This window comes from Mus pahari, chromosome 5 (assembly GCF_900095145.1).
Source record: "Mus pahari chromosome 5, PAHARI_EIJ_v1.1, whole genome shotgun sequence".
Lineage (NCBI taxonomy): Eukaryota > Metazoa > Chordata > Mammalia > Rodentia > Muridae > Mus > Mus pahari.
The window spans coordinates 113,485,644-113,498,378 of NC_034594.1; the positions used below are offsets into that span (position 1 = coordinate 113,485,644).

At 38.6% G+C, this 12,735-nt stretch overlaps 1 protein-coding gene across 2 annotated transcripts in view; it reads right to left on the reverse strand.

Annotated features, from left to right (window-relative positions):
* Crb1 (crumbs cell polarity complex component 1) overlaps positions 1–12,735 on the reverse strand; it is a 171,646-nt gene that overhangs the window by 125,293 nt on the left and 33,618 nt on the right. For both annotated transcript variants that reach the window (XM_021198249.1, XM_021198250.1), the window contains exon 3: positions 1,405–1,600. In XM_021198249.1, coding sequence (XP_021053908.1) covers positions 1,405–1,600 — 196 coding nt within the window. The remainder of the gene's footprint in view (positions 1–1,404; positions 1,601–12,735) is intronic.

Sequence of the window (12,735 nt, forward strand, 5' to 3'; positions counted from 1 at the left end):
GAAGAGTATGCACTGCAGAGGGTTTTTAGAGGGAAGAGTATGCACTGCAGAGGGTTTTTAGAGAGAAGAGTATGCACTGCAGAGGGTTTCCACTTCCTTGGAAGTTTCAGCCATTCCAACCCTTCCGTATCTAAGTGTCCAGTTAGCTGTCCCCAGGAGTGTAGACTCCCAGCACAGGTGTATTATTTGAGTGCTAGGAAAAGTCAGATCAAATTATGGGCTGTGATTTAAAATGGCATTTCATATTTTTAAAAAGAAATGTGCTACTTTATTACTCTATTTAAAAATATTATTATCTTATTAAGTAGCTTAGGGATATATCTGAAGCACACATGCCTTTCCTTGCACTCTTTGAGTTTCAGTAATTTTGAAATTAGATTCGAAGTTATGAGTTTCTTTGTGTGTATGGGGGAAGGGGGCTGTGCACACACATACTATTGGGAATTGAACTGATGGCCTTGCACATTCTAGGCATGTACTCTATCACTGATCTTAATCCTTAGCCACATATCTGATTTATTAAATAGAGGAAAAGCCATTTAGTTCCTACTCTTGCAAAAACATTAATGATGTGAACTCTTGGAAACCTCTGTTTACTACAGATTCATTATTATAATTGAGGAACTGTGTATATTACAGCTTTAGAGCAGTAATTCTCAGTATGCTTCACATTGAGCAAGTATCAGAGGAAGGAATTCTAAGTTCAATGCTATGAAACATTCTTCTGCACTCCATAATGCAATATTCACAGTCTAAGCAAATATGACAATGTTCTTTACAGGGATATATTATTTGATGTTAACTTGGCTACCATATATAAATTTATTATATATACGAAGATAAATATTATAATCCAGAGTTGCCCATTTCCCTGAAACCAAGGAGAGACTTTCATTTGGATTGGAATTGAGTTACACTTGCTGGTATTATGCCTTGTCAAACATATTCACCCAATTCTCCAAACAGTTAAAAAGCCAAGATATATCAATTTAGTACTATTGCTCTTAGAGTAGCATTTATGGACAAATTCTGAAGGATTTATTTTTCCATTTGATTGGTTTGCTTACTTTCATAAATATAAACATGTTTACTATTAAAACAATTGATAGCATTGCTTTTGCAACTTCCTTATCAGGAAGTTTATTACATGGGTTTTAGATGTTGGTACTTTTCTATGATATATATAGTTCTCAACCATTACAAGAATGCCTTGGAAAACCTTCACTCAGGATAGATGTCAACCAAATAATATTCTTAAGTAAACTCAGAATGCTGTGACTTTCATTACTTAAAGCAAAATGCAATTCATGACTCAAATGAAGGACAGGAGAGCTTGAAGTTCACCACAGTTGTACAGTAGACCTTGGTCTCTGTGAACCTATCCGTCATCTACAGAACACGTACCTGTTTCTTCCATCTACGCATAGACCTCCATGGAGACATGGCTGACTTTCACATTCATTAACATTGAGTTCACAGTGGTCTCCAAGGAATCCAGGTGCACAGTCACAGGAGTAACCCCCAGGAGCATCCTGACACGTGGCACCGTGGAGACACGGCTGGGATCTGCATTCATCCATTTCCAACTCACAGTTCACGCCTTTGAGAAAAGCCAACACAGAAAGCCAGAAAAGTTTTTAGCAAAGTGAAAATATTTTAGCTGTTTGGCAGTATTTTATTTACTAAAGCACTTGTCAAATGTTATGTTACCCAAAATAATTCTCCTCCTCTACTCTAATTGCTATTCACTCGGTGTGCTTGTGGGAAGTCGCGCAGAGCGGGGCAGCTGCTGCTTGTGAGGATCGCTGCCTACAACAGCTTGTGACTTTGCTGTCTGTGGAAACAAATAAGTTATTTTTAGGACAAAATTATTGTTAACTGTACTTTTGTTGGAAGACAAAATGCACTGGTCAGTGTGGGTTTTTTTCTTCTTTGTTACTTTATTCCTTCCTAACAGTTTGGTTAGGCTGCATACAGAATAGTGGGTAAAAGCTTAGACAGGCTGGTTTGGTGTCTTAGCAAAAACACCCACTAGCCTTGTGTTCTGGTCAGTCAGTAAAGAAACTTTAAAGGCACAGAAAAGGGCTGCCTGTGTTCACACATCCTTTATTACTGTGATTCTAACCCAGGACAATAAATCATGTATTGAAACATGGACAGATTCCAAAGTGGCTCAGCAATAGTACCAAGTAATAATACTAAACATATAATACTTAGCAATAATACTAAGCATAATACTAAGCATAAGCATAATACTAAGCATATAATACTCAGCAATAATACTAAGTGTGGCTTGGTTCCCTTTTCTTGATCTAAGTTGCAGTAGAAATGTTCCAACAGCATATGCTATTTATAAATGTCACTGGATTCTATAAATATCAAAATTAAAATGTCGGCCCCTCCCCTTTGAGAAGGAAAACATTCTATCAGTAAAACTTGAAAGTTGTCCAATATCATTAGGCCCTACCCTCATTGACTATTATTTCCTTCAAGAACCTCAGCATTCGCCGTCATGTCTCCCTATCCAACCTGTCTCCTCAAAAACACTTAATGTGTGATCTCTAAAAACACAAACATGATTATGGTAATATTTGCTGAAACCTTTTAAATAGCTTCTCCCAATCTCTCCAGAATAAAACAAATTATCTTTAGAATTCAGTAGGAACTTCTAAAAGATTGAAGCTAACACTGTCTGCTGTGTGTGCTTGCAACTATATGGCCTGACTCTCACCCCACATTGATGTACCCTTGACTAGTAATGCCTTATCCATCACTCTCCACTTTCAAAGAGTGGGGTTGAGTGGAGCAAGATTCTGGAAATTACACTTAAATTCTCCTATAATCCTCTGATGCTGTCCCTCCATCCCCTCAACATACCTGCAACATCAGTGTATTTATCATATTTCTTATTTGACCCTCTTTCTATTGAAGGGCAAGGTCTTTGATGTCAGTGTTTGCTATTTTCTGGGGCATTGAGCATATTTTCTTGAACAAAGTACATGATGAATTAACTTTGAATGGATGATTGTTGCAACTTTGTGTTACTCTATTCCTTTCCCCTGGACAATGAGCTGGTAACCCAGGGAAATGTTTCTCAGTGTGACAGTAAGGCTGGGTCTACTGTCCCACAGAAACAGTGAAGTCAATTTATGGTTTCGAGAGATATTTGCAACAAATCATGTTTTCTCAAGGGCTGTCCTAAACTTCTGATACACATTTGGAGATATTTGTCCCTTATTATGTAGCTTTTGACAATTGGAGTCCTGTGTTAACATTCTGTGCCGATAGATAATAGGCATCATGTGCTATCAGTATGGAGCAGGTCTCACACCAGATGCTGTCCCCATCACCCACTGCAACAGGCAGAGAGCACAGGGCACAGGCAGGGCAGCCATGACAACGCACTCTGAAGACCTTGCCCATTATCTCCATAGTCCATGCTTTACAAATAATTGTGCTCCAAGTTTGTGATCCTAAATTTCAGATTCTAGATAATAAATGGGATTATTTCCAATGCATTTATGTTTCTTTAGAAAAAGAATCTTGCTAGTTAGAGACTCCTTCTGTAAATCCATTATACAGTTATTAACGCATGTTTGTAATGTGTATGTATCTGTGCATAGAAGAGAGGCACCACTCGGCTCTGTTGCTGCTATGATCAGTCTGTTCCACTAACCAGAATTCACAGAAAGGTTACTTGGATTTCTTCTTCTTTTTAGTTACAGCTCCTTTATCTGCTTCACTTGTTTTGTCCTATCTAAGACTTCAAGTGTCAAAGACAAATGTGGTTGAGAAGAACAAGATTCTGGAAATTACACTTAGACTATCCTATAATCCTCTGATGTTGTCCCTCCACCCCCTCAACATACCCTGTAATATCAATGTATCCATCATATACATATCACGTGTCCCACTTCACTTTGTCCCAGCTAAGACTTCAAGTACTGTGTTGAATGAGACAGAGATGTGGGCATCGGAGAGTTATCAAAAGATGAAATACAAATGGCTAAGAGAAAGTTTAAGCACATTTAACATTTTCAGCTATCATGGAAATTAAAACTAAAATTAATTTGAGCTGTCACCTAAACACACTCAGAGTAACTGAAATAAAAGAAATGATAAGAAGTGGGTATGAGGAAAGGGTGCGCTTTTTTTTTTTAACTAGGGGTGGGTGTGCAAAATGGAGCAGATTTCTCAGAAATTAGTATGTAAATTCTCCAAAAGGATAGAGATAAATCTACTTTATGATCCTGCTGTATCCCTCTCATGCAGAGACTCAGTGAACTCCACATCCTACTACAGAGATCTCGGCTTGTTCATGTTTATTGCTGTCATGCTCACAGTAGCCAGGGGATGCAAATAGATTAGATTCCTACCAACTGATGAATGGATGATGCAAAAAATGTGTAGCATAGTACATAGTGCAATAACATCCAGATATTAAGAAAAATGGAATCATACAATGTGTGGGTAAGTGAAAAGAGATGGAAACAATCATTCTGAGTTAGGTAACCCAGACACAGAACAACAAATATTTCATGTTTTCCTTCATTTATTGATATTATATTTGGATATCTAGATTATCATATTTCATTCGGATAATTCATAGAGGTCATGAAATTAGTTAACAGTCATGGGGAGCAAGCTTTCAAAGGGAGATAGAACACAGAATAAAGGGTTAAATAACGGAACAGGAAAGGATAAATTGGGGTGGGAATGATATGGCAGAGTAGAGGAGGAAATACAGGGAGGGATATATAACACTAAAGCTCTTTTGGAAATGTGATATGGAAACCTACTGCAGAAAATACTTTTGTGCATCATGGTGGCAGAAGCTTGAGGTAGCTAGTGACATTACCCATGCAGTCAGGAAGCATAGAGTGATGATGTAATTGAGTTCACCAAGCTTTGTCCTTTTTATGACATCCAGGATCCAAACCCAGAAAATGGTACCATACACTTTTTTTTTTTTTTTCGAGACAGGGTTTCACTGTGTAGCCCTGGCTGTCCTGGAATTCACTCTGTAGACCAGGCTGGCCTCGAACTCAGAAATCCTGCCTCTGCCTCCTGAGTGCTGGGATTAAAGGTGTGCGCCACCATGCCCAGCAGTACCATACACTTTTATAATGGATCTTCCAACCTCAATAGCCTAATCAGTAAATTCCCTCATAAGCATGGCCTGAGGTTAATCTAACCCAAATCATCCATTACAGATGTGCCTGGAAATGTGTATGCTAGGTGACTCCAGATCCTGTGAAGTTGACAATGTACCAGCAACACCAGCAACTCGTGCCAGGTGCACATTCTGAGCCTTGTCTCAGATCAGTGGAATCAAAGGCTGAATTTCCATGACCAGCTCTTCAGGTGAGTTTGCTGTATACTAAAGTTTGAGAGCCACTGGTACACACTGTAAGTTCATGAAGTTGGAACTATCTCTGGAAATTACATGTTTTTCTTAAAGGTATCAAAGTTTCTCTGAATAAAATAAGTGTGAAAATATTCTTTGAAAAATGGTGACCTTTCTTCCTAATCACTATCATGATGGCCTTTCCCTCTTACGCCCAGGATAATTCTTCCAGGTGAGGTCCTGACCTTTGACACCAGGATTTTTATGCTTTCTAAACTATGAACTAAATTCAGTTTTTAAACATGATATTTTTGTATATTTTTTATTTCTAAAATAAAAACATATCTTGTGCTTAAAAGATGAGTTTAATGTGTATCTTATATATGAAAATTAAATATGTGTTTTCTTATTTTGAATTAATTTATATACTGGAGATCTATTTTAATTTATTCATTTGTCCATCCTTTCATAATTTATTTTTTGTGTATATATTTGTGGCATATGTAAGTGGGTTTTGTATATCTGTATCCATAATGTATAGGTGTATTAAGGCTAGAAATCAACACAGAGTACCTTCCTGAAGGCCTCTTTATATTTTTTTGAGACAGGGTCTCTCACAATATCAAACAATCACCAATTGGCTATCTATGCCCACCAATAAGGTATAAGGAGGTTAGGATTAAAGACAAGAGCTTTGAACTGCACAGACTTATAACTGGGTGCTACAAATCCAAACTCAGGTTTTCATGTTTGCTCTGATAGGCACTTTATCAACTGAGCTATCTCCCCTGCCCTTCAAAGATTTATTTTTAAAGGAAGGAACTGAATATTTTCATATAGATTCCTTTCACTGGAAATTTCAACACGTTTTTATTAGATTTTTCTTATCCATTTGGCCTTTTCTTGCCATACTACAAGCCAGTTTTCTAATATTGCAAGCATCTTAACGGAAAAGGTATACACTATTAATCTGGTTAATTTTAAGGAAGCTCTCAATGACATAAGTATCTATTGCGTAAACTTGAACTAAAAAGAGACAAATGATCCAAGTTATCGTCCCTTTCAGTATGAAAGCTTTCAAAGCTTACTTTGAACTTCAGTTGTAGCTGTTGCGTATGCAAACAGACTCTCACCTGGAGCTTCGCTGGCATGGGTTGAGCTCATTTTTTTTGCAGTCAATGAGTCGCAGCTCATGAAGTACAACAGGGTGCACAGAGGATTCATGCAGTGTGAACCCTCTCCACGTGCTGTGGCTCTTTCTCCTCTCCCACCTCTCTGTCTTTTTAAATTTATTTCCTTTTCTTGCTTTTGCTGCTCAGAAGCACAAGGGCTTTTTGTCCACCCTGTAAACGCAGTTCTTTCTGATCACTCTAAATTCAGATGTGGCATGCAGTAGCTGGGTCACTGTAACACTTTCCAAGATTTGTTAGAATGTCTAGAGTCAGGGACCTCGAGAGCATCCATGCTCATTGTCAGGCTCTTCCTTTCCCTCATCAGCTCTGGCTTTCCCCTTGATTTTACCCATCTTCACTGGGACTGTGAGTAATTGGCATAGAGTGCTATAAGCTCAGGTATTGTTGGGATATCTATGAAGTAAATCAACCACAAAAGTCTCTAAATTAAGTTCATATGAGTTTAATTTCTGGCTCCCATCCCTGGATATTTTTAAAATTATCAATTAAATTTGACCCTCTGAAGGAAGGGTCTGAACATTTCTGTTTCACATATTTCTGGGTAATTGGTATTCAGGGATGGGAACCAAGATAGGCTACCAGAACGCAGGCTGTTGTATTTCTGCAGGTGATTAATGAAGGATCCTTTGACCATATCCTTGGAGCTGAGCAAGCCTAGCCCAATAATGGCAGTCCTGATTCTTATGGCCTTATGTTTATTTCATGTAACCTCTATTTTGTAATTACACTTTAAATATGGTATATAAAAAGCCAAGGTATAAGACTTTGCCTGGTTGCTTAGCCTTATGGGAACAACATCATGAGTTTTATGATTTTATGAGTGGACTTATGATTGCATTTCTGTGTTTTACCCAGCAAAGAACATTGGCTCTTTTGAGCCTAGAGCAGACACCTTGTTACCCACAGTAATAATACATTAATTGTGAAGAGAAGTCCATTGTTGGTTAGCATCTCAATATTTTGAATATACCCTTAACATAGGTTATTTCTACATTTTGACTGTAGAAAAGATTTCAATTAATGTTCAGCCCCAAATAGGAGGTTTATTTCATCCCTTCTAAATACTCAGAGAACACGCAGGAGGGTTGAAAAGCAAGTAGTTTCTGAAAGATAAGGAGAAGGGATGCAAAAATGTCACCTTCTGGTGACAGAACTATTGGAATTACAGACTCACAATTGTTGGGAAAGCTTTTACTGGGTCAGCAGCCAGGCAGGGACTACTGAGCCATTTGGTCCCAATACAGCAAGAGTGGGGGTCATCGTCTTCATTTCCACTAGTGACCCCACCAGATGCCAATGAATTGTTCAGCTCCAATGTACCCTGACATGGCCCTAGTTACACTAAACAGGCCACAAACCAAACAAAAAGTCATGAATCCTAAAAGGGACGTGGTAGGGAGAAGAAAGGAATAATAGGGATGGGAGGGAAATAAAAATGGCTGGTTGGAGAGGGTAGTCAGAATGCTTCTGTATGAAATCATTAAAATTGTATTAATTCTGGAAAATGCAGACAATATCATTGACACATAAGCAATCAATGTGACTGTCATACCATTATCTTCTCTTTCTAAGAGATGAAATAGGAACTGGTTTTGCTGCTGTTTATCTGTTAGAGCACATGTCAGTATTAGAACCCAACAATCTGTAGCCTGCCTTCTTCCTAATAGATCACATGATATATTGGGGGCAGATAATGGATGACCTGTCTGGTCCTGAAAGTGGCTCCTTGAAGTTCATGGACCAAATCCAAAGGTATTTGTCACCTTATCCATCAAGACACATATTTACTGTCTCTCTCTTTTATTTTCTGGTTATGAGAACACTTAAAATTCTTTTTATGGTTGGTTGAAGTACACACTATTATCAAGTTCCTATGCAACAGCACCATCCCATTTCTCACCTTGTACTCAATTCCCAGCATCTCCTCCTTCCTTATCCATGCTCCACCTTCTGCCAGTCCATGGAAGCCACCATTGTATACCCTATTCCTCATGTAATCTATTTTGGATTCCACTTTTTTTTTGAGACAGGGTTTCTCTGTATAGCCCTGGCTGTCCTGGAACTCACTTTTTAGACCAGGCTGGCCTCAAACTCAGAAATCCGCCTGCCTCTGCCTCCTGAGTGCTGGGATTAAAGGCATGTGCCACCACGCCCAGCTTGGATTCCACTTATGAGATTGGCTCTTCATGCCTGGCTTAATTCACTTAGTATAATGTCTTCTAGACTTAATGATGATGCTTCAAGTACAGAACACAGGTACCCAAGATATACATGGGATGTTTCTCAACATTTCTGATCACCAGAGAAATGCAAACTGTGATCTTATAACTGAGATATTGGTCGTGTTCAAAATCATGAATAACCGTAGGTGCTGGGGACGGTTTTAGGGAAATGGAACTATATTTTATTGGTATATTTTGGGAAACACTATGGAAGATCCTCAGAAAACCCTGGCAATTGGTTTACCATGTGATCTAGTGGCACTACTACTGAATGTATAGCTAAAAAAAAATAGGTATTTTAAAAATACCTATTGCCTTCCATCATTCACTAAAGCATGATTCATAATACCATATCTTGTGATATGGTAGCAGCCAGCATCCATCAAATGATAGGTTTTATTTAAATAGGGCATCTGTACACAAAGGGTACTATTTAATGTTTGTAAAAACTGAGTCTAAGCTTCTAGTTATGTAGACCTAATGAAGGAGCAGTACATACCAGCTCACAGATTCAGCGAATTCAATAGAGTCCCAGAGATTTTAACTAAAGCTTGCTCTCTAGTTATTAGTACGTTCTAGAACTTGGCTATCTTTATGAGTGATTAGACATATATTGTATTGAGAATGAAAATAAGAATATATATATATATATATATATATATATATATATATATATATATATTCTTAAATATGAAAGGAATGTACAGGGTGCAGATGTAATTGCACTTACCAGAATATGCTTGAGGACAGACACAAGTATATCTTCCTATCTCATTGAGGCACACAGCCTCATTCTTGCAGGGATCAGAAACACATTCATCCACTTCCAAGTCACAGTGCCTGCCTTGGTATCCAGGCACACAGAAGCAGGAGTAGCCATTGATTTCATCCTGGCACATAGCCCCATTGTGGCAAGGGCTAGAAGCACATTCATTGTGATCAGTCTCACAGAACCTTCCAGCATATCCAGGAGGGCACATACAGACAGGCTGCTCAGGGTCTTTATGGCAGGTGCCTCCATGTTGGCAGAGGCTCCCTCCACAGGAATTGGTGGCAGTTTCACAGGTCAGCCCGCTATACCCAGGAGGACACTGACATAGGAATCTCCCTTCCCCTGGAATATTTACACAAGTGGCAATTCCTTGGCAGGGACTGGAGAAGCAAGGGTCTTTCAGATCTTCACAGTCTTTGTCCAGATCACTGGCTGTATCTAAGCAACAGTTGTTGTCTTGTGGAGAACGCTTACATGTAGAATTGTTTTGGCAAGAATCTGAGAGACACCTGATATTGTTTTTATTGCAAAATGAATCTAAAACAAAATAGAAAATATCAAGATTAAGTTTGCAAATGGTTGAGGATAAAATTACAGAAAAAGTTTAAATGTACTCATTAGTGAAACACATTATGTGATATACTGGAATATTGATTTTTAATTCTCCACTTATCCAGAAGTTTTCTATACTTGTGATTAATAACCTAAGATAGGAGCTAAGGTGATGCCTCATCCAGTAAAATGCTTGCCTTGCAAGCATGAGTGTCTGAGTCCAGTCCCCAGAGCACACAGCTAAAAGGTCAAGTTGGATAGCAGACACTTAAAATGCCAGCACTGGGCAGCTGGATCCTTGGGAATGACTCACAGGCCAGTCATCTAAGCCTAATGGTGAGTATGAGGATGAAGAGAAACTGTCTCAACAAAGGGTGAAGGCTAGATACCTCAGGAAGGACATTGGAAGTTGTCTCTGCCCACATCCACACTTGCTGCACACAGGCACAAAAATAAATACACAGTGCAAACACACACACACACATGCACACGCACATGCACACGCACTACACACACACACACACACACACACACACACACACACACACACACACACACACAGCAAAATTAACTGAAGGATTCTTCCACCTGTTCCTTTCCTCTGTTCTAAGTGCAGCCAGATAACGAGAATGCTGTCAATCTGTTCGGCTACTGAGAATTATGACACTCACCTTCTCTGGTGTAACACTTTAGGAAATATTAGGAGATCACTTACAAAGCCATCTGTGGAAAAGTTGCCTAACTGAAATACCTATTGAAATGAACCCTACTTCTTGATTTATGATTGAGTGTTTTTTCAACATCTCTATTTTATGCTCTAAAAAGCAAAGCATAAAAACAAAACAAAACAAAACAAAACCAATAAAGCCTTAGTCATCCAGTGGGTTCCACTGTGCTGACCACCCTAGGTCTTCACACACAACGTTTCTCAAATAGTTACACACATTTCACAGGTTAAAACAGACCAGGTCCTACTGGGGATATATTGAAGTCAAAGGCTTCAAATTTTATTTTCCTGAAACTGTTCTAGGGATCTATCTTTGAAAATACAATTGGAATAATGGCCCCAAGACAGCGTAATTCTTTGGCCTTCTCTAAATTGATTGGATGTATTTCTAATTTATCTTCTGAAGCATTGCATATTAGATATGGAGGATATTAGAACATCTTAGAACTCCCAAGAAGACTGTGTATGAGGATGCCTATAACCCCAGTTCTCAGTAGATGGAGGCAGGTCTTGATTTAAAACCAGCCCGTAGTATGTAGTAAGACTGTGTCATACACACACACACACACACACACACACACACACACGCACGCACACACGCGCGCGCGCACACACACACACACACACACACTCAAGAGGAACTCACTGATAAATCAGAATTATATGCCTAGCTATACTACTTATTCAACTGAAAGAGAGGAAAACATTTATGTGCTCACAGACTCAAACTTTACTTTTTTCCTCTTTCATTTTTAAGATTTTAGAGGACCGTGAATGAAAATGGCAGTGAAACCAAGAAAGAAGACATTTATTCTAGGAATTCTTGTCAGTAATCTAGCAAGATAACGACAAGCAGATTTTACTAAAAGAGAAATCCCAGAACCCCAGATGTGCCACCAGTATCAACATTAAGCAGAGCGAAAAGTGTAGCCTCAAGAGGGATATGTCAGAGAAGAAAAACGTGGAGTTCTCTGTGTAGGGGGACAGCAAAGAAACACACCCACTCTAAAACCCAAAGCAACTTTTACTGCTGTTAATTTTGGAGAACACTGAAAGCTGCACAAGAAAGAAAATGAAGTCAGGGTAGGTTGGTAAGTGAAATCAACACACAAATAAAAGAGAAAATAGAACTGTCTTGTAGGATAATAATACTTTACTATAAAATAATATAAACTGCAGCAGATCTTGGGAGTAATAGAGGTGTGTGTGTGTGTGTGTGTGTGTGTGTGTGTGTGTGTGTGTTTGTAACCTGCTAAATAATTTAATCAATTTTGCCACAGTAGGATGACAATGTTTAGTTTAGTTTAGCTTAGTTTAGTTTAGTTTAGTTTAGTTTAGTTTAGTTTTGTGACAAGGTCTCTCTACACAGTCCTGGCTGTCCAGGAACTTGCTAGTTTGAGGCTGGCCTCAAACTCACAGAGATCCACCTGCCTCTGCTTCTTGAGTGCTGAGATTAAAGGTGTATACAGCCACACCTAGCTAGGATACCAATATTTTATGTCAGTATCTAAAGATGAAATAAACATTTAGGGAAAAAATGAAAACGAATTTGTTAAAAAGCACTTCAGGGAGCTTTTCCTGGTGCGTGCGCCTTGGGCATGAGAAGCAGGTGGGCGTGTGCTTCATCAGAACCCAGGGATTTTGAGAGGATTACTGAAGACAAATTTAATAAAGTAATTGCAAAGCAAACCAGGTGTATGTAAATCCATACCCTGTCTTCCATTGTTCTGTTTCTCTGTATATTTTTAAGTGCTTGTAGTCTGTGTACAAGCCTCACACCTTCCTGGTACCACTGACACTGTCTATGACATAGTGAATGCAGTATCTGTGAATTTATGAACATGTGCCTAGATGCTAACAGGCTTTCTCTTTTTATTTATTTATTTTTTTTATTATTATTTTCTTTATTTACATTTCAAATG